Source organism: Pogona vitticeps, chromosome 5, assembly GCF_051106095.1.
Source record: "Pogona vitticeps strain Pit_001003342236 chromosome 5, PviZW2.1, whole genome shotgun sequence".
Classification (NCBI taxonomy): Eukaryota; Metazoa; Chordata; class Lepidosauria; order Squamata; family Agamidae; genus Pogona; species Pogona vitticeps.
In genome coordinates, this window is record NC_135787.1 from 93,014,701 (window position 1) to 93,038,149 (window position 23,449).

The 23,449-nt window shown below is 42.6% G+C and overlaps 1 protein-coding gene across 9 annotated transcripts in view; it reads right to left on the bottom strand.

The window, feature by feature from the left end:
• STX18 (syntaxin 18) overlaps positions 1-23,449 on the bottom strand; it is a 124,926-nt gene that overhangs the window by 56,401 nt on the left and 45,076 nt on the right. For all 9 annotated transcript variants that reach the window (XR_002302292.3, XR_013545561.1, XR_013545562.1 and 6 more), the window contains 3 exons: positions 12,721-12,836; positions 12,556-12,633; positions 2,033-2,099 (listed from right to left, as the gene is read on the bottom strand). Coding sequence is in view for 6 of the 9 variants with exons in the window: in XM_020813302.3 (XP_020668961.1) it covers positions 2,033-2,099; positions 12,556-12,633; positions 12,721-12,836 (261 nt within the window). In the remaining 3 variants the exon portion in view is untranslated. The remainder of the gene's footprint in view (positions 1-2,032; positions 2,100-12,555; positions 12,634-12,720; positions 12,837-23,449) is intronic.

The following is a 23,449-nucleotide window of genomic DNA, read 5'->3' on the forward strand; positions in this document are numbered from 1 at the left end:
AAAACAGATGATCATCGGGTTTTCAAAATGGCCGTCAGCTGCTCAAAATGGCTCCCTGCTGTGTTTTTGGACGGATTCCTCGCTCTACAGGCACCGAAAATGGCTGCCCCTATGGAGGATCTTTGCTGGACAGTGAGTTATTCAGCCCATTGGAACGCATTGAAAGGTTTTAAATGCATTTCAAAGGGCTTTTTTATTTCGCTTTACGACGTTTTCGCTCTACAGTGAGGCACCACTGTATAGGGTGTTAATTAAAAGGACTTTATAAAGTGCAATTCTAAAAATATACATTGTGCTTTAAAAATGAGGCTTTAATAGCAGTTTACTAAAAATCACTACACTACTATGAGCACTCCAACCAAGTCTGAAAGCAATGTAAAATAACCTAGCAAAATAACCTATTTCATACCCAGCTGATATAAACAAATCATAAGAAGTACATAACGTTGGGAAGAAAATACAAAACAAGTGAGAAAAAACACTAGGAATCTGAATCCATACTGTGCCTCTTGGGTGAGAGATGAGCTGAAATCACCCACTGTGTATGTCTGATAGGATTATGAGCCCTTCCAGGCCTTGGGCAAGTTACAGAGTTTGTAGGCACTGCCGGAAACAGGGCCCAGTAACTCCTTTTCAGTGCTTTATTTCTGGAAAGGCTGCTATATGTTGGAATTGATGTAGGGAGGGTATAGATATATAGTGTAAAAACAACTAAAAGCCACTATAAAAAAATTCCCATCCAAAGATCCTGCACTGAGCACAAGAGAGCTGCAACAAAAACAAAACAAGTAAAGAACCAGAATGCTGGGGAAATTCAAGCAGAAATCTATTTCTGTTTTGAAAAAAAAGGTTTTTAAAATAACAATGGCTGACCTCTGTTCAAAACAGTCAGCTGATGTGCTCCCGGGAGCTGCTAAATCATTGGGGGGGGCACCTGATGCCTACTTCTCCTCCACATCAACTTTCTCCAGTTAAGACCATGCAGATGTGCTGCATTACCATCACTCCAGTTAACATAGCCAATGCCAGAGTTGACTGGGAAGGTGTGAGTTGTAAGTTAACACATTTATAGGGCAGTGGCATAGGGCTCACTGCTCAACAGAAGCATCCCAAGTTTGAGAAATAACAGCCATCAGGAATCTGCCTCCAAAACCACTAGAAACATTAGCTAAGGGATAGGAGACTATAGTTTCTAACTCTTTCCCATACCAGGTCAAGTAACCTTCTCCCAGCAGGTAACATGTACAGCTGGAGTTGGCCATCACTGCCTGTCAATGAAGATGAGCAGCAGCAAGGTAAGCTACTTTTTTCTATTCCCCCTCTGTCATTATCAAGCAGGTGACCAGACCTGATGTGAGGAGAAAGGAGCAGCACTGCTGTACCACCTGCCCAACCCCCAACAGACAGAGAGGGAAAACAGGAAAAAGGTAGCTTGGTTTCAAGGAGAGATGAGTGCTGGTCACGAGTGTTCATGGAGATTGGGGGGAACAATCTCCATGAACACACATTTATTCTCTCTGGTTTCCTCTCTCTGCTTTGTCTGGGAGCACTGCAGCAGCACTACTCCCTTTTCCTTGTGTCCTGGTCTGCTTCTGTTCCAGGGCAGTCATGGCAATGGTACTTTGACCATCCTCAGTAGTCAAAAGCTGAGACAACCACCTCACCCAGACTAACAGCACTGCTAGTTTTACTTATCTACTCAGCAGAAAGTCCAGTACAGGACTGCAGTCTCTTATAGGTTACAATGCCATATTTATAGTGAAGGGAAGGAACAGGACAAGACAATCAAAATCCTGGAAGGCTATTTTAACTTTACTTTGTAGGAATGGCAAACAAACGTTTACAATACCTGTCACATTTTCAATTATTTGGACATGTATGTAGCACTAAAATAGATGAAAACTGAACCTAAGTTATACATCTGCCCAGACCAGAAATAACAGAGAGACAATAATCAGTCCACACACAAATTTGATTAGGGTATGGAACAGAAGACAACAGATGTTTTTGATTTAAAAGGAGTATTACTTACAATCTTTTCTTATCAACAACTCGCTTCACCCGGATAGCTCTTTGTTCTGAATACAGTTTACATACTCCTGTAAAATACAAATGAAGTCTTTGCTGAATTGGATCTCATTTTACATTATGACACCCATTGGGGCGCCCATGTACGCATGCAAAGTTCACAAGCTAATACAGTATACTGATCTTGCCCCTGTGATGAGATGGGTTTTTGAGTGAAAATCTTGTAATGAATATGGGTTTTGTAATTAAGAAATGAGCAAGAGAGGTTCCATCTTGTTCTCTGTATAAAAGAGCTGTATAATACTGACATGCTATGTTTGCTAGTGCGAGCAGGGAGAATGTTGTTCTGAGAACCTGAGAAAGGACTCGGTGTGATTAGATAGATGGGAATTGTTGTGACTCTTTGCTAAACCACAGTAACCCAAAAAACATCTGTTGTTTATGGGAAAGAAGTCATGTGGTGCAACAGGACTGTTTGCCTAGTAACAGACTCTGATTGGATAACATCGTGGGAAGGTACGATAAGCCCTTGCTAGTTACTCTTGAAAAAGGAACTTTTTGCCTATGGACATTGTCATTCGTGACTCACCCTAATGTCTTTCATGACCGACTCTTCAGTCTTACGTGACCAACCCTGAAGTCTATCGTGACCATTCTTCACATGGACTGATTCTTATGCTATACTGGATTACCCTTGCACCTATGGGCTATTTCCTAAGGACTATTTCTTTAAGGACTATTTCCTACGGACTATTTCCAATGAATTATTTCTTTATGGACTTTTACTTTTGGAATACTTTCTAAGGACAATGGGACATTTACTGGATTTTTCTCTTTGGTACAGGATTTTTATTCTACAGGATCACTGAGGACTATAGCCTTTTGCTGACTTAATTGGACTATTTTGTTTTTCCTGATGAATTACTTTATTGGAACTGTTTTTATTCTTTTTATTGGCTTTTTGTATTCTTGTAAGGTTTTTGAACACTTTTCTATTTTTCATGTTTTCTTTGCCTCACTACAGAGTTGTAAATAACTAACACAATGCTTATTTACTTGCCTTGGCTTAGTTTGGTTTTGATACCTAGTAACATGCTTATTTTTTTAATAAAATAATGATTATAAAACTCAATTGGTTTCCTGAACAGTACACTTGTGTTAGGGTCATCTGAGAGTGCTGCCTCGGCCTACCATACTTAAGGAGTCCTGCCTGTGGTGCAAGAGAAGTCTAAGGACTACAAAGCCCACATGTTTTTCTAACAGTAATATCTGAGAGTACAAGGGTGTTCTTATTAGGGCAGACTTGTAAGATGGGGAGTTGTTCACGGCTAGCTGAGTTCTAGGACTCACTCAGCACGTGGTAGCGTGTACAATCTCCAAATTACTCTCTGTCCAGGCATATATGCGTGCTTTCGAGCGCCGTGGTGCTGACAGCCCCAGTATATGATTATCAGACATATACCACTTCTGAACATGTTGTAAAAGATCATTAAAATATTATAGCAAAAAATTCCAAAACATTGAGATATAACAAAGTCTACTTGGAAGGATGATCCCTGAGTTCTCTCCCCCTTCCCCAATTTAGGTGTTGTTGTGGAGTTGGTTTTTTGTTTGTTTGTTTGTTTCTTTTAGAGTCTGTGCAGAATAATTCATGTGGGGGTGCCATTCCCAAAGTTGCTAAGCCACATGTGTGTTGTAGTGTAGAGAAAACTCTCCTAGCATCCTGTGGCTACTTCTGAGGGGAGGAGTTGCCAACATTCTTCCTCTTTCTCATTATCATAGAGAGCTTGCCATAGAGGCCTTTCCTTAGGCCAATCAGAGGGCTTGACTAATTGCCTTTCTCCAGACCAACCCTAATAACATGATGTAACCATTGTCCTATCTGAACCCTGTCTACTATCTGTAATGCTGTCACTACCTGTTGTGATGATTTGTGTTTTTATGTGTATTAGAATGGGATATGTAGTCCTAAGATTGTCCCAATAGCATCCATCTTGATTTAAAGTCTGTTCTGTAGTAGGAAAGTTTTTCATGCTGTTTCAGAGAAGCTTCGCTCTCTGGTTATCTCGTTGCTAAGATGAGTAGAGAGCAGAGACTTTCGTAGTCAAAATAATTCTGCCACAAAACTTGATAACAACTCTCAAGCTCTCATGAGAAAGTTAGGCGGGACAACAAGACCCAGGAGGGGGTGTTCCTTATGAAGAATTCTGGGAAGAAGAGGGAAGTTGGTAAGGAGTTGAAAAAAGATGGAGTTGGACCGAGAAAGGTTAGACATGTGCTTTTTCCTATAATGGATTATAACTTTGCTATGGACTATTTTTCCTACCATGGACTGATGGAAGTCAACTGGATTTCATCTAGCATCAGCCTGTGAAGACCCAAGACACGTGAGATGGACTGTGTTATGCTTTTTATTAGTTAGCAAAATTCCTTTTCTTTATTTTTATAGCTGGAGTGGGGGAGGGGAGTGTTCCGTTTGTCTTGATATGAAAATGTACCTACTGAACTATTTTACCATCAACTGAAACCTTTTCTAAAGCAATACTTTTCAATAAAGCAGTAATGATTTGATCTGCATGCATTGGTTCTTGTACAGACTAGCTGAATGTCTAATTGGCCATGTGTGTTTGCTACCAAAGATTTAGAGCCAGATTATTCTGAGTATAACTCATGGATTTGTCTGTGTGTGTTGCTTTCTTAATAAAGGAGATTGGCTTTTGAGGAAGAAGTTTAGACAGGACCTTGCTGAGACCTAAGGGCTCTGCTCAGCAGTCAGAGGTTTGTCTGGATTTCGGACTCATCCCAGTCTCCGGCACCCCCGTAAATCTCTTTGGAGATAAGGGGCTGCTTACACCTGTGACCTTGTAATGTTAATAAAAGGACAGTCTCCTGGGGGAGGGAGCCAGAAGAAGATTTCTCATTCTGTTTCCTTGATGAGTAGCCCACTAGTACTGCTGGCAGACATCCATCTCTGTGTGTGTGGCTGACTTCTTTAATCTATTGCTAAGAGACTCTTTGCTATCCTATTATCTGGTGGTCACCACAAAGCCCATCAGCCTGCTCATTGCCTGAGCTCCAACAAATTCACTCTACGCTGTTCAAAATTTAATAAATCTGATTAGTTCCTCTACATGAAAAATAACGTTTAAAATTTATTTTTCTATGTGCTCTTTTTCCTTTACATCTTCAGCATTGGAAGCTGTATAGACCCTGGAGTGTTCCTTGGCCTCAATAATGGACTAGAGAAGGACTAACAGGCTGAATCTGAATCCTGACAAGGCAGATAAGTTGTTGGGAGGGGAACATGACTGGTTGGGTGCCACTTTGACTGGTTTAGATGGGGTTACACTCCCCTTAAAAGACCAGGTCTGCAACTTGGGTGTGCGTCTGAAACTGGCTCCCTCTATGGAGAAGCAAATTTCAGCCGTGGCCAGGTCTACCTTTTTCAACTCCAGCAGATTGCACAGTTGCAGCCCTTTCTGGACATGAAATCCCTGACCACACTAGTTCATGCATTGCTAATCTCAAGTATCAGCTACTGCAATGCTCTGTATTTGGGGCTACCTTTGAAGGCTAATGGATGCTGCAGCAAGTGTAGAATGTGGCAGCCAGGCTTGTTTCAGGGGCACTGAAATATTATGTTTTCCCAATTCTGACACACCTGCATTGGCTCCCTGTTGCTTCTACACCACATTCAAAGTATTAACATTGGCTTATAAAGCCCTGAACTATTTCGGACCTTGATACTTGTCAGAGCGTATCTCCTTGAGATCTTATACCCATGTCGCCCACTCTTCTCAAGCTTCCTTATGCAGGTGGCTACACTAAGGGAGACCTGGTAGATGAGAAGATGTAATATGACAAGATATTATTCTGAACCCAAAATCTCTTCTAATGTTGATAGTCCATGCAGAATGTCTATGTAATTATTGTAACATAAACACCAACAGATAAGAAATCACAATTTCTATTTCAAATTGTTATTTTGTAGTTACGCTAATGTTTGCTATTCTATTGGCAATTTAGAGAGTGCTTGCTGTTTCACCATCCTGAACAAAGTGAAATCATTTGCAAATTTTACTCTTTTACTATTTACTCTTGATTGAAAATGTACATAAAACAAACACAGAATCGTAGAACTTGAAGGAGACTATCAGAAGATCAAGTCCAACTGCCTGTTCAAAGCAAGAATCTAAGTTAAAACATATCTGATAGATGGCTGTCACCATGTAAATTACATTAACAAGAATGTGGACATAGAATAGTATAGACCAGTGACGGCTAACATTTTTTGAGCCCAAGTGCCCAAACGGCGACACAAAACCAAATTATTTCTTTCAAAGTGCCAACACTGCAATTAAATCTGAATACTGATGTTTTAGTTTAGAAAAAAACAACTCATACAGTTGTCTGAACTAAACATCACCTTTTGTCTTCAAAACATAACAGAACTTTCAATGATACAAACATTTTTATTGAAAAATAACCATTAATTCTAGTAAATGGAAAATATTAAAATAATACAAGCCAGGTAACTTATACAAACTTTAAAAATAATTATATGCATGTATTTTTGATAAAGGATACTCAGCATGCTTTTGCACAATGTGATTTTTGATGTTGTATGCATGCTGATAATTTGTCAAACCTTGGCCCATATGCTGTTAGTTTGAGAGCAACACATGCAGCACCCGGACAACCCAGATCAGGGGTCAGGGAACTTTTTTACCTTTCTCCCCCCCCCAAAAAAAATATTTATATATGCCGACATTACCCCCTTGGTTTGAAAGGAAGGAAATCCTACATTATTTGAATTCAAAATCTTATTGAATCTACACAGGCTGTGTACCAAACTAGCAGGATGCACCAAATTTAATAAAAATGTGGACTATTTTTGCTGGAACACACTGCACACCAGCCATGGGGTGGTTTAGGGAGAAGTAAGGTGTCCAATGTGCTGAGCAAGTTGCATTAAATTTTTGCTAGCTCGCAGAGGATTTAATCATCATCAGTGGCTGCCAGAGTGGTGCTAGCAATGACATACTTGCTAGAGACAGCCAACACAGAGTTGGGGGGGGCTTTCCCTACCACTTGAATCATTCTTTGTGTGGTGTGCAAAAAGGAACAAACCAGGCTAAAGGTCATGTCACCCAACCTGGTGCCACAGCCCAACAACAAAGGACCAGTGTGCTTTTTTTATCATCATCAATGGAAAACTCAGCAGTGGCCAGAGGATTGGAAAAGATCAGTCTACATCCCAATCCCAAAGGAGGGCAGTGCCAAAAAATGCACCAACTACCGTACAATTGCACTCATTTCCCATGCTACCAAGGTTATGCTCAAAATCCTACAAGGTAGGCTTCAGCAGTATGTGCACTGAGAACTCCCAGAAGTACAAGCTGGATTTTAAAGGGGAAGAGGAACTAGAGATCAAAATGCTAACATGTGCTGGATTACGGAGAAAGCCAGAGAGTTCCAGAAAAACATCCAAGGCATTAAGTCTCCAAAGCAGACTTAAGCAGGATTTAACTTAGATACAGAATACATCATGCAAAAGGATGGACTGGAGGAACCCCAAGGCGGAATTAAGATTGCCGGTTTAAATGGAATGAGAGGAAATGGACCTAATGGAAGAAATATCAACAACCTCAGATATGCGGATGATATCACTCTGATGGCAGAAAGTGAGGAAGAATTAAATAACCTCTTAATGAGGGTGAAAGAGGAGAGCACAAAATATGGTCTGAAGCTCAACATCAAAAAAACTAAGATCATGGCCACTGGTCCCATCACCCTGTAGCAAACAGAAGGGGAAGATATGGAGGCAGTGACAGAGTTTACCTTCTTGGGCTCCATGATCACTGCAGATGGGGAAAGCAGCCACAAAATTAAAAGATGACTGCTTCTTGGGAGGAAAGTGATGACAAATCTAGACAGCATCTTAAAAAGTAGAGACATCACCTTGCCAACAAAGGTCCGCATAGTCTAAGCTATGGTTTTTCCAGTAGTGATGTGTGGAAGTGAGAGCTGGACCATAAAGAAAGCTGACCGCCAAAGAATTGATGCTTTGTAATAGTGGTGCTGGAGGAGACTCTTGAGAGTCCCCTGGATTGCAAGGAGAACAAACCTATCCATTCTGAAGGAAATCAATCCTGAGTGCTCACTGGAAGGACAGATCCTGAAGCTGAGGCTGACTGCAAACTTTTAATACACATTTTATGTACTATATAAATTGTATACACACATTTCACGTATTTGAAATGTAGTGTTGGACGTTTTACATATAGCATGACTTGTCAGAAAGATAAGTAAAGCAAATTAAGTGTGGACTTTCAATACAAGCTAAAATAACTAACCGAAGGGTACTGTACTACAGTGGCATCGTAAGAAAATCGTAAGGCAGCATGCAGGAAAAAATGCAAAGCAGTGGGATAAGAGGAAGACTGCATGTGAGATGGATTGGATCTTTTGTTTGTTGTTGCAGTCAAAGTAGGACCAGGAGCAGAAAGACTGGGAATCGGATTTTGGGAATAAACTGTGATACTCTTGCCTGCTTTGGGGATGAGAAATAGAGAAACGCAATTGCTACACACTTTAGACTTCTGCTGTTCTCAGCAGAAACTGCAGAGCTAAATGCAGTGGAAATTAACAGTTTTGAGTCTCTCTCTCTCTCTCTCACACACACACACAGCCTCCATTTTCTACATACATTTAAACAATCTTGATGAAGTCGCACCTTCCTTCCCTCCTTAACTGGAGCTTTCCCTCCTTGCATTAGTTCCCTTTTTTCAGTTTTGAGTGTCTATCTTTCACTCACTCACTCACACACACACACACACACACAATTTTGACATACATTTAAACCAGCTTGATGAAGTCACACATTCCTTCCCTCCTTAACTGGAGCTTTCCCTCCTTGCATCAGTTCCCTTTTTTCAGTTTTGACTCTCTCTCTCTCTCTCTCTCTCTCTCTCACACACACACACACACACACACACACGGCCTCCATTTTTTTACATACATTAAAACAAGCTTGATGAAGTAGCACGGTCCTTCCCTCCTTGCATCAGTTCCCTTTTTTCAGTTTTGACTCTCTCTCTCTCTCTCTCTCTCTCTCTCACACACACACACACACACACACACACACACACACACACACACACACGGCCTCCATTTTTTTACATACATTAAAACAAGCTTGATGAAGTAGCACGGTCCTTCCCTCCTTGCATCAGTTCCCTTTTTTCAATTTTGAGTATCTCTCTCACACATACACACACAGCCTCCATTTTTACATACATTTAAACAAGTCTGAAGTCGCATATTCCTTCCCTCCTTAACTGTTTTCCCTCCTTGCACCAGTTCCCTTTTTCAAGTTCTGACTCTCTCTCTCTCACACACAAATACACACCCAGCCTCCATTTTCTACATATATTTAAACAAGCTTGATGAAGTCGCACGTTCCTTCCCTCCTTCTGGAGCTTTCCCTTCTTGCATCAGTTCCCTTTTTTTCAGTTTTGAGTCTCTCTCTCTCTCTCTCTCTCACACACACACACACACACACACACACACAGCCTCCATTTTAACATACATTTAAACAAGCTTGAAGTCACATGTTCCTTCCCTCCTTAACTGCAGCTTTGCCTCCTTGCATCAGTTCCCTTTTTGAAGTTTTGAGTTTCTCTCTCTCATTCACTCTCTCTCACTCTCTCACTCTCACATACACACACAGCCTCCATTTCTTACATACATTTAAACAAGCTTGATGAAGTTGCATGGTCCTTCCCTCCTTAACTGGAGGTTTCCCTCCTTGCATCAGTTCCCTTTTTTCAATGTTGTCATCTGCCCCAGATATACTGGGGTATTTGGTTGAGATCTTGTACTGAAGATGGGTTGTGTAGTGGGTAAATAATGCGAGAGGGATTCCATCTTGGTTCTCTGCCTAAATGATTTTTGCAATGCTGACAAAGTATCTGCTAGTGAGAGATGGGAGAATGCTTTTCTGTGGGCATGAGAAGGACATTCCATGATAAGATAGATGGACTTTGTTGTGACTCATTGCAAACCACTGAAACCCAAATAACATGTTACCCATGGGAAGAAAGTCAGGAGGTACAGAAGGACTGTTTACCCCAACCTCGTACCGTGATTGGATGTCACCGTGAGAAGAAGAAGATAAGGATATGCCAGCTACGCTTGAAAAAGGAACTTTTACCTGTGGGCATTGATTAATTCATTCATGATTCGTGATTCATGGTTTTTGAAGAAGAGTAAGTTGGGAACAAGATGGCTTAGTTTATAGCAGTAGTAGAATTAATGGAATAGGATATTTCTTTTACAGGATTTTTCTTTTGTACAGGATTTTTCTTTTTACAGGATAATGATGGACTTTGGACTTTCTTACTCATTTGGATTTTCTTCATTTTGTTTTTCCTGATGGATTACCTGATTGGACTAAAGGAGAGGCATCTTCCTATTTGCCTTCTAAACCAGCTTTTATTTGTTTTCTTGGATTTTTGAATTCTTTTTACTATTCTTGGATGCTTGTATATTTTTCATGATTTCTTTACTTCACTACAATTTTGTAATTAACCTGCAAAATGATTGTTTGCATGCTTTTGCATAAACTGATTTTTCTTTATAGAATTTACTTTTTTTCTTTAATAAAATAATGATTATAAAAATCAATTGGTTTCTTGAACAGTAAACTTGTCATAGGTCACCTGATGGTATTGCCTTGGCCTGGCTTACTTATGAGTCCTGCCTGTGGAGCATAGTATGTCTACGGACTACAAAAACCACATGGTTTTCTATCTGAAATATCCTAAGGTACAGTAGTGTTCTTATTAGGGCAGACTTATAAAAGGGGGTTGTGTACATGCCTTGCTGGAACTCCCTCAGCACTTTAAGGGTGTGCAAACTCCTGATTACTCTCTGTCCACCTTCCAGGTGTTCTCTAGGGAACCCTTGGTTGTGACATCTCTCACATACACATACACATCCTCCATTTTCTACATACATTTAAACAAGCTTGATGAAGTTGCACGTTCCTTCTCTCCTTAACTGGGGCCTTTCCCTCCTCCTGCTTTCAGTCACCTCTGGGCAAAAGCAGTCATTCACAAACCTCGGATTGATTGACTGCCCTGGGGCCCTTCTACAGCTGTAACCAATCAAGCAATCTTATCTCCAATCTCTTAAAGAAGGAGTGCCGGAACCAAGGAAGGTAGCAGGTGTCATGATATAGGTTATTGAAGCTAGAATGTAATTTCTAAATGGGATTTGTAGTCATGGAATTATGTAGAAGGAATCCATTTTGAGTCTCTGTCATTTTTACTAGAAACATCTAGAAGTTGTTTTCTCCACAGATAGCTAGTGTGCTATCTCGTAGCTAGGCGACCACAGCAGAAGAGCCGCTGGAGTCAAAACATTCCTGCAAAGAAAAGTAAATAACACCTGCAGTTCCATGAGAAAGAAAGGCGGAGAGAGACAACTTTTCCTTCGTCCTGATTGGTTAATAGCAGTGAAGAGAAAGGAGGGGGGTTTCCAGCACAAGGAGAGAAAAATGGAGGATTGCTGAGAGAGAGAGAGACTTTTTAGCTTATGGATTTTAAGAGGGACTTTTTGAGTTTTTGGACTTTGCCTTGGATTATGAATTTTTGAACAGACTTTGGAGTTCCAGAAATCAGTAGGATGTAGTTCTTAATAGGAGAATAGAGGGTAGGCTTTGCCTTACCTAATTTTCTTAGATAAGTGATTTTTATTGTTTTATTTTTCTAGCTGGGGTTTGCTAAGTTTCTGATTGCTTAGAGATGGAAATGTTTTTGATTGCTATGCTTTTGCAATAAACTGAATTCTTTTAAATCTTTATTTTTCTAATAAAACAATTATACTTAAGAATTTCTGTTTGGTCTCTTGAACAGACAACCTGCTACCATACTTAAATTAATTTCTTTAGGCCATGAACTAAGCTACCATGAGTCCAATATTTTCCTGAGTTCTGAGAGATCTAAATGACTCTAAGACTCATGATTATATTTTGGTTTCTCAATGGTTTTTAATTGGGGATAGACTTGGGAAAAGAGGGCCAGTGATACAGCCTGGGTGAGACAAGGACTCATCTCAACCTAAATAGGGGTACGCTGGACTCTGGAACCTCTCTATTCCAAACTGTCTGAATCTCTTTGGAGAACGGGCAAGCTTACAGCAGGAAGAGGTGGCTGACAATGGTGCAGTCTGAGGTTCGGCTGGGGTGGAAGGTAGCGGATGAGTAGTGCTCTGCTTGCATTTGCCATCACTGGTATAGACAGAAACATTATATATCTAAATATCTAAAACACTTGCATACAAAGATGGAGATCAAATTTCTATTTGAGTTATTAATAATGGCCAGATACTAATAACCTAATATTAGCTATGACAAGACACATCATCATCACCTTCTGTTTTGTTCTAAAAAAGAGAAAAATCTCTGGCAAGACACTGTAATCATACATGGTACCATTGCAAATAAAAAAGGACACACATTACTTTTTAAATAGTCTCCAATGAAATCCAAAACAGCTTCTCTGTGTTGCTTCACTTGTGGGGAATGAATGTCTTTGTGAGCTAAAATAAAAAAAATGCAAAATACAATTATTCTCAGAACTCTTCAACACTCATGTACCAATGTAGGTATTATTTTAATCCATTTACCTTCTGTTCTGAGCTGCTGAATGGCATCAGCACAAGTCCTCATGAATATCTGGGCATCTTGGTCAATCTGATCTCGCTCATTGTCAGTCATTCGCACATATTCAGACATGACATGGCTGGAGGAAACAGTCAATATGTCAATTTTCTATGTAGTACATCCTATTTTTATAAAGTCACATTTATACATTTTCTGTTTACAAACAAAACAAAACAAAAAACGGAAAAAAAACCTTTCCTGCACCAGCACTACTTCAAACTTCATTACCTACTTAAAACCTAGAATGATTTTCTAGTTTCTGTCACTTACTGTATGAGGTGCTTTATATATTCCTAAAAACCATTTTTTCTAGCAAACACACATTTATACTCGCCCAGCTGAAACTACAAAATAACAGGCAGTTGATATATTTCAGTTACTCCTCGATATTGCTAAATGTGAGATACATCATTTCAGTATACAGGAGAAAAAAGCAGAATTTTTAAAACTGAGAAATGCAAAAACATACTATTTCTGACCTAGCTAAACATTTAAGCTAAATTTTTCTAACTAGGGTCCTCCGATGCTGGATCACAACTACAATTACCCATGATCACTGGCCATATGATGGAGACTACTAATACTTTAGCATAATCTGTGGATCCTAGGGAAAGGATGATATTATACAGTAGCAGAAATTATGTGGGACAATATAGAGTTGACAGGCATTTATTCCAAACAGTTGTGAAATCTAGGAAAATACTGCAGAATGTCTGAAAATGGGATTGAAGGGAGCTGGGGCGGGGGCAAATCCTTCAAAGGTATCAAGGCCTTACTCCACATACCACGGAGCAGCTGAAATGAACTCCAGTAAACAACTAGGGCCACAGAGTCATAACTAATCAGATATTTCCACCCATTATTGCCTAAAGCCAATATTTACTCTACTGTCAATATGCGACGACAGGGACATGGGGCAGTCTTCTTTTAATAAGAAAATAGTGGAATTGAATTCCTATAAGGCCAAACTACTTTTTTAAAATTTTTAAAGTCCTGTTTCTCTAACCTTTGAATCTTGATGGTTACAAACGCTGAATAAATTAATTCCAGAATGGATGCTATGTGAGTTTTTTGCAGTAAAATGAACAAATTCTTTGGCAACTTCCAGACCGATATATTTATAAGGGCCAGTAGTAGTAGGCATCCTTCAGTCTCGAAAGACTATGGTAGCGTGCTCTGTATGGAGGACTTGGAACAGCGTCTAGTGTGGCTCAGGAGGCCAATTCGAGAGTTACAATCTCTTCCACACTGAAGACAAATCCAATCTGTCCTCTGTCCAGCTCCCTGGTTTTGCTTCCTTTGTGACTTCCTCTTTGCCTCGGCCTGCTGGACAAGGGTCTCTTCAAATTGGGAGAGGCCTTGATGTACCGCCTGTGATGAGATGTGTTTTTATGGGTAAGCCTGTCTCAATAGAATCCATTTTAAATTAGGATTTCTGTGTAGTTTCTGAGATGAGCCACAGCGGCTATCTCTTATCTAGTTACTAAGGAGAAACATTCCTGGTAGCCAAAGCATTTCTGTAGCTCTCGTGGGAATATGGGGCGTGACCTGTCCAGAAGTTTCTGGCCCTTGGGAACTCTGGGAAGAAGAAGCGATGGAGGAGAGAAAGTAGTGTGTGTTCCATCATGGATTACAAATAGTTTCCTCTGCCATGGACTGAGGGGAGACACCTGGATTGCATCTACAACAGCTTGTGAACCCAGGACACGTGAGATGGACTATGTTACCCTTTATATTAGTTAGCATAGTTTCATTTCTTTATTTTTCTAGCTGGAGTGGGGGAGGAATTATCTGTGCCTTGTATTGAAAATGTACCAACTAAACATTTGGTTTCTTTACTTTAACAACTTTTATTAATAAAACAGTAATGATTGATTTCTATCTAGAAGCATTGTTTCTTGTTCAGACTAGCTGAGGAATATTAATTGGCCTTATATGTTCGCTACCAAAGATTTCTAGAGCCCAGATTAACCTGAGTATATCTCATGGTTATGTCTGTGTTGGCTATTTGGCTTATTAAAGGAGTGTGGCTTTTGGAGAAGAAGGATTAGACAAGACCCGGCTGAGATCCCCTGGGCTCTACTCAGCAGTATTGTGGTTTGTCTGTCTTTCGGATCCATCCCATTCTCCGGAACCCCGCGAACGTCTCCTTGGAGATATGGGCGGTGTTTTCGCACCGCCTGCCTCCAGGCTGAACAATCAGATGTCAGAGTTTCCCATCTGTTGAGGTCTATTCCTAAGGCCTTCAGATCCCGCTTGCAGATATCCTTGTATTGCAGCTGTGGTCTCCCTCTGGGGCGCTTTCCCTGCACTAATTCTCCATATAGGAGATCCTTTGGAATCCGACCATCAGCCATTCTCACGACATGCCCAAGCCAACGTAGACATCGCTGTTTCAGTAATGTATGCATGCTGAAAATTCCAGCTCGTTCTAGGACTACTCTATTTGGAACTTTTTCCTGCCAGGTGATACCAAAAATGCGTCGGAGGTGTTCAGCTTCCTCTCCTGCCGGGCACAAAGTGTCCAGGACTCACTGCAGTACAGGAGTGTGCTCAGGACACAGGCTCTATAGACCTGGATCTTGGTATGTGTTGTCAGTTTCTTATTGAGCCATACTCTCTTTGTGAGTCTAGAGAACATGGTGGCTGCTTTACCAATGCGTTTATCCAGCTCAACATCTAGAGAGAGGGTGTCAGAGATGGTTGAGCCAAGGTACACAAAGTCATGAACAACCTCCAATTCTTGTGTGGAGATGGTAATAGAGGGAGGTGAGTCCACACCCTGGCCTATGACTTGTGTTTTCTTCAGGCTGATTGTTAGTCCAAAGTCTTGGCAGGCCTTGCTGAAACGATTCATGAGTTGTTGGAGGTCTTCAGCAGAGTGGGCAACAATGGCTGCATCGTCTGCAAAGAGGAAGTCCCGCATGCATTTCAGTTGGACTTTGGTTTTTGCTCTCAATCTAGAGAGATTAAAGAGCTTTCCATCTGATCTAGTCCGGAGATAGACACCTTCTGTTGCAGTTCCAAAGGCATGCTTCAGCATGACAGCAAAAAAGATCCCCAAAAAGTGTTGGTGCAAGGACACCGCCCTGTTTCACTCTGCTTCGGATGTCAAAGGGATCTGATGTTGAGCCATCAAAAACTACAGTGCCTTTCATTCCATCGTGGAAGGACCTGATGATGTGGACATCCAATCTTGGGAAGTATCTTGAAAAGGCCATCCCTGCTAACCAAGTCAAATGCTTTTGTAAGGTCTATGAAGGCCACTTTTGTAAGGTCTATGAAGGCCACTAAGAGTGGCTGTTGTTGTTCCCTGCATTTCTCCTGCAACTGTCGGAGGGAGAATACCATGTCAGTGGTGGATCTATTAGCTCGAAATCCACACTGTGATTCTTTATAAGGGCATGATGGCCACAAAAGCATATACCATTACGCAGTTCTTAGTCTATAAGGTGACACACTGCTAAGTTTATTATTTTCTTCCACCAGCTGTAACTAACACACACTGCTCACAAAATGACCATCACCATTAATTCACAGCAGATGAATATTGCCACTTAATGATGAGAGGGATTCTGTGCAAACCAATAAAAAAGAGGGCCATTTTTTCATGAAGCTGATAGCTAGTTAGACTTATGTCTCTTATATCTGCTTATAAGTATCTAAACCCAGGACCAAGCTAGAAAGAAACTACTTTTTAAACTTCTTTTAGTAATACGTGTTTGAGTTCTTATTTTATTTATTACCTAAAATGTGAAGGTTCCCCTTGACAATTTTTGTACAGTCGTGTTTGACTTTAGGGGGCAGTGCTCATCCCCGTTTCCAAGCCATAGAGCCAGTGTTTGTCCGAAGACTATTTTCTGTGGTCATATGGCCAGTGCGACTTAGACACGGAATGCTGTTACCTTCCCACCATGGTGGCCCCTATTTATCTACTCACATTTGCATGCTTTCGAACTGCTAGGTTGGTGGGAACTGGGACAAGCGACGGGCGCTCACTCAGTCACGTGGATTCAATCTTACAGCTGAAGTTGTACAGATCTTATAACACAGAGGCTTCTGCGGTTTAACCCGCAGCACCACCACATCCCTATTTTTTACCTAATTCTGATCATAATAAATATTTTCAAATATTAACAGCCTCGTGGCGCAGTGGTTAAAACGCTGTACTGCAGCTAAAACTGTGCTCACGACCTGGGGTTCAAATCCCAGGTAGCCGGCTCAAGGTCGACTCAGCCTTCCATCCTTCCGAGGTCGGTAAAATGAGTACCCAGCTTGCTGGGGGGGCATTGTGTAGCCTGTATAATTAAAATTGTAAACCGCCCGGAGAGTGCTTGTAGCGCTATGGGGCGGCATATAAGTCCAATAAATAAATAAATAAATAAATATTGATCACTGGCTTTTTTTTTACACTAAAGTGATGTTCACATTCATGGATTGCTGCCTTGTCGTGGCGAAGGGGCTTGAGTAACTCAGAGAAGCTATGGGCTATGCTGTGTAGGGGCACCCAAGACGGACAGTGGAGAGTTCCAACTAAACGCAATCCAACCGGAGTAGAAATTGGCAATGTAACTCCAGTATCTTTGCCAAGAACGCCCCATGATCAGAAACAAAAGGCTAAAAGATATGATGCGGGAAGATAGGCCCCTCAGGTCGAAAGGCGTCCAACATGCTACCCTTTTTTTTTTTGATGTACACTTTAATGTGCTGGTCTGGGTGTGTCAGGAAAGCTGAGAGCATGTTATCTCTAGATATTACAGATCTAGATGCACCCATTCCTCTTCAGGAATTAATCAGGGATGTGCACTAGCACCAAACTTTGGATTTGAAATTTGGATCTGCAATTCAGAATTATAGCCCTTTGGGTTTAGAATTTCAAATTTTAAAAATTCAGAATTTTCAGATATCCTGAACTCCATTACATCAATAGGAATACTATATGGTGATTATTTCCCCTTTTAAAAAATACAAACAGGCAAAACTTTTTAAAAAGACTTCTCTGTGTCTTCCAACACTTTCCCAGTGATTATGCCAAACAAAAAGATTGCACAACAAAAGGCAACAGTGCCTGGGTATTAGGAAATGACTGCAATGGGCATACTGATTGAACCTTAAACAGTGGGAATGGCAGCAGGGAATGGCAGCAGCACTGGGGAAGCAGAGGACATGTCACACTGGGGACTGGGCAAATACCCTGGGCAGCACTAGCAGGCAGACTGGAGTAGAAGATGGCCTGTAGGAACTAGATATGGGTGCTTTGTTATTAGTTTCGCAAATGAAGCACGGCATCACAAGTGGTCTGGATTTCCTGCCCCCACTCCTAGGCTGGCCAGGCCACTAAACAGGCTCTGAGCATCCCTAGGGTCCTTCTTCAGTGACAGTGCAGCAATCTGGGCAGGAGCCTGACTGGACCGGACAGGTCTCTCCAGGCAGCCAACTGCCCTGGCTAAGGACCTGTGTTGCACTCCCAGATTATGGAGTGCCCTTTGCTACTCTACCACTCTTTCAAGCAGGTAGAAAGTGGAGTTCCATGAAGTTTCCAAATCCTGGATTAGGTGGTGCAGTGAAAATCCCAACTTTTCTATTGGAACAGCCCATTGTGGTGAAAAGCCCTGCTAGCTTCATAACCCACTCAAATTATATTAGACATGTATTTCTCTTTCACGCCTTGCAAAGTACCCTAAACTACTAGGCTGAGAGTGTGGGCCATACGCCATACAGTCATGCCTCGCAAGACAAAAATAATTCTTTCTGCAAGTCATGTCGTCTTGTGAAATTTTCATCTTGCGAGGCGCGGTTTCGCATAGGAATGCACTGAAATTTAATTAATGCATTCCTATGGGTGAAAAAAGGCAGTTACCAGTCCAGCTGTTCTATTGGATCCTGGCGCACACTCCTAAGAGATGTGTGTGAGCAGAGCGCCAAACAGCTGAGAGGCGGGGCATTTTATTAATAATAAAATGTAGGTTCCAGGCATGCTACCTTTGAGCAGGGCCTGTTCACAGGGTGGTGGGCGCTCTCTCCGGCTTGGGCTCAGGTGGGCACGGCGTTGCAGGATGCGCTCCTCGGGAGCCTGCTGAAAGGTAAGCCGTTTCTCCCTCTGCCTTTTTTCACGCCTTGCTGGTGCAGATGGTGCTGGCGGTGGCGGTGCCTCCCTCCCTGTCCTCTCTTCTCTCACTCCCCCCTCCACTCCCGCCTTCCTCAACCTTCCCCCAACTCCGGTCTCCCTTGGGTGCTGGCGGTGTTGTGTTCTGATTTCTCGGCTGGAGTCTCCTCCTCGCCTCCTCCGCTGCTCTCGACAAGCCACCACATGGGGAATGGGTCAGGTGGCTCCTCGGGAAATGGCCCTTGGTGGCAGGGGATCTCGCTTCCTTCATGAGCTGCGCTGAGGGAGCCAAAGGGGGAGATGGCAGGGGAGGGGGTCGGGCGGCAGCGAGGCGAGGGGTGTCATGCCATGCCAGGCTGAGGGATGGTGCCCCTCTTCTGCAGCAGCAGCTGTGTCCTCACTGGCAGCAGGAAATGCCAAGCCTTTGGCTCTCGCAGTTTAGGCACTGCATAAATGCGTGCATGTGGCGTGTTGTGTGTGTGGGAAGGGGGAAAATAAAAACAGATGAATGAAAGAGCGGTTCTGTTGCCTATGCAGCCCTCCCTCCTTCACTTGCTTTGCTGGGTCATTTGGGCCATGAGGGCCCCCAACTGGCTTTCGGGAGAGATCTCTTCCCCGGCCCCACTAACACACACACCATCCTTCTGCAACTGCTAATGCAGCCTTGCCTTGCAGCGCCCTAAGTCTTGGCCCTACCTGGTGTTTTGTTCTCATTAGCTGCCACCTCTCAGCTGTTCAACCCAGCAAAGCAAGCGAAGGAAGGACAGCTGCATAGGCAACAAAACCATTCATTCATTCACTGAAGGTGGGGGAGATGGTGGAGGTGGTGGAGGAGGATACCACCCCCTCGTGTCCAGAGTGCCCCTTCCTTGCTCCTCTTTTATGTGAGACCCACAGCAAGAGAAAGGGGGAGGTTCATTTCCTTTCCAGCCCTTACCACATTTAAAAGATGGAACCCTCTGCGTACATGTGACGCAGAGGGCGGGGGAAGAGAGAGGGGTATGTCACAGAGCCCTGTGGCAGGGGGGTTGAGGGGAAGGCTGGCTGTGCAAAATGATCACATACCCCTCTCTCTTCCCCCTCTCCCTTTGGGACACAGGTATGCAGAAGGTTCCAACTCTGCGAAGAAAGGCAGAGAGAGAGAGGGAGAGAGGGAAAGGGAGGATCGGCTTACCTTTCGGCAGGCTCCCGAGGAGCGTGTCCTGCAATGCCATGCCTGCCCAAGCCTGAGCCAGAGAGAGCACTCGCCACCCTGTGAACAGGCCCCGCTCAAAGGTAGCATGCCTAAAACCTACATTATTAATAACATGCACCCCTCTGCCCACCTCTCAGCTGGTTGCCTCCTCTCAGCTGTTCGGCGCTCTGCTCACCCACACCCCTTAGGAATGTGCGCCAGGATCCAATAGAACAGCTGGACTGGTAACTGCCTTTTGTCGCCCGCAGGAACACATTAAATTTCAATGCATTCCTATGAGAAACCGTGCCTCGCAAGATGAAAATTTTTGCAAGACTTGTGAGTGACCAAAAAAATCACAAAACGCTTTTGTCTTGTGAGTTTTTCATTGTGCGAGGCATTCGTCTTGCAAGGTACCACTGTACTCTTCATCTTCCTAGCCTACAGTGTTGCTATCATCTTTGTCTCACTGTCTGTGACAAACAGGCCTTGCCTTTCTGTAGTTAGGCTTCACTGCTACAGCATATCCCTCAAAGCTTCTTGAATGTTGGGAGCTTGTCAAGGTTTCAAATTGCTGTGTGTACAGAGTGTCAAAATGATAAAGTGGGTATGAAAGACTCAACTCAGAAATGAAAATGCTTTCAAAACTGAGGCTTGAATTATAATTATAATTATAGTCATTTCAAAACAGTTAGCTGGCTCTACAACTAGCAAGGTCACTGAACAATAACAATTCCTGACAGATGATCGATCTATCTATCTATCTATCTATCTATCTATCTATCTATCTATCTATCTATCTATCTATCTATCTATCTATCTATCTATCTATCTATCTATCTAATATGCCGCCCACACTACCTGAAGGTCATTGGTTATAATGAACCTGTTTATGTCATAATTAACTTGTTTATGAAGTAGCATTTGTAAATACTTCAGTGCCCTCTTTCAGTAATTTTAATTTTTTGAGCTCACAACAGTCTAGCATTGTGACTATCCCAATGCAACAGATCCCTAATGGTATAATTTTGTCTCTAAACTCTAAAATGTTAGTAACACAAAAAATAAATATAGTGGCAGCCTGCCAGATTTCAGGTTAAAGATTTCTGGGATTACAAAGAATGCAGGAACAAGATACTGTAATTTCCCACTGAAAATGATTTAGTTGAGTGAGGATTTTTATGACATCACATTTTACTTACAATGTTTATCTGAATTTATAAGTAAAACATGTTTATGAGTAAACTGCTGAGAATTAATGCTTTTTATTTTGCCTGGAAAGTCATATTTCGACCTTTTTAAAGTATCATATCTCTGCTTAATTCTGTCACAAATGATGTATTTTGGTCATGTCTTGGTTGTTAGAAACCTTCCCAATGATTTCAACATGCCTTCTTGGGTAGGCATCCTTCAGTCTCGAGAGACTATGGTATCGTGCTCTGTATGGAGGACTTGGAACAGCGTCTAGTGTGGCTCAGGAGGCCAATTCGAGAGTTACAATCTCTTCCACACTGAAGACAAATCCAATCTGTCCCCTGTCCAGCTCCCTGGTTTTGCTGCTTTTGTGACTTCCTCTTTGCCTCGGCCTGCTGGACAAGGGTCTCTTCAAATTGGGAGAGGCCGTGATGCAACGCCTGCCTCCAGGCTGAACGCTCAGATGTCAGAGTTTCCCATCTGTTGAGGTCTATTCCTAAGGCCTTCAAATCCCGCTTGCAGATATCCTTGTATCACAGCTGTGGTCTCCCTCTGGGGCGATTTCCCTGCACTAATTCTCCATACAGGAGATCCTTTGGAATCCGACCATCAGCCATTCTCACGACGTGCCCAAGCCAGCGTAGACGTCGCTGTTTCAGTAATGTATGCATGCTGAAAATTCCAGCTCGTTCTAGGACTACTCTATTTGGAACTTTTTCCTGCCAGGTGATACCAAAAATCCGTCAGAGGCAACACATATGGAAGGTGTTCAGCTTCCTCTCCTGCCGTGCACAAAGGGTCCAGGACTCGCTGCAGTACAGGAGTGTGCTCAGGACACAGGCTCTATAGACCTGGATCTTGGTATGTGCTGTCAGCTTCTTACTGAGCCATACTCTCTTTGTGAGTCTAGAGAACATGGTCGCTGCTTTACCAATGCGTTTATCCAGCTCGACATCTAGAGTGTGTCAGAGATCGTTGAGCCAAGGTACACAAAGTCATGAACAACCTCCAATTCTTGGAGATGGTAATAGAGGGAGGTGAATCCACGCCCTGGCCCATGACTTGTGTTTTCTTCAGGCTGATTGTTAGTCCAAAGTCTTGGCAGGCCTTGCTGAAACGATTCATGAGTTGTTGGAGGTCTTCAGCAGAGTGGGCAACAATGGCTGCATCATCGGCGAAGAAGTCCCGCATGCATTTCAGTTGGACTTTGGTCTTTGCTCTCAATCTAGAGAGATTAAAGAGCTTTCCATCTGATCTAGTCCGGAGATAGACACCTTCTGTTGCAGTTTCAAAGGCGTGCTTCAGCATGACGGCAAAAAAGATCCCAAAAAGGGTTGGTGCGAGGACACAGTCCTGTTTCACTCCACTTCAGATGTCAAAGGGATCTGATGTTGAGCCATCAAAAACTACAGTGCCTTTCATTCCCTCATGGAAGGACCTGATGATGTTAAGGAGACAAGGTGGACATTCAATCTTGGGAAGTATTTTAAAAAGGCCATCCCTGCTAACCAAGTCAAATGCTTTTGTAAGGTCTATGAAGGCCACTTTTGTAAGGTCTATGAAGGCCACTAAGAGTGGCTGTTGTTGTTCCCTACATTTCTCCTGCAACTGTCGGAGGGAGAATACCATGTCAGTGGTGGATCTATTAGCTCGAAATCCACACTGTGATTCTGGATAGACTCTGTCTGCAAGCACCTGGAGCCTCTTCAGGACAACACGGGCAAGTAGCTTCCATACAATGCTAAGAAGAGAGATGCCACGGTAGTTACTGCAGTCGCCCCTGTCTCCTTTGTTCTTATACAATGTGACGATGTTTGCATCCTTCATGTCCTGTGGTACTCCACCTTCCCTCCAGCAGAAACAAATGACTTCATACAGTTCAGTGGTGATGATCTCCTTATAGCATTTCAGCACTTCAACAGGGATGTTGTCCCTTCCAGGTGCCTTGCCGGAGGCGACGGAATCCAAGGCCGCTTTTATTTCTGCTAAAGTTGGTTCGCTATCCAGCTCTTCCAAGACAGGCAGGCACTCAATGTTATTTAATGCTTCTTCGATTACTACATTCTCTCTGGAATATAGCTCAGAGTAGTTGTGCACCCAGCGTTCCATCTGCTGTGCTCGGTCCTGGATGATCACACCTGTAGCAGACATCAAGGGAGCAGATTTCTTCTGTATTGGAGCTAAGGCCTGCTTGATACCATCATACATTCCTTTGATG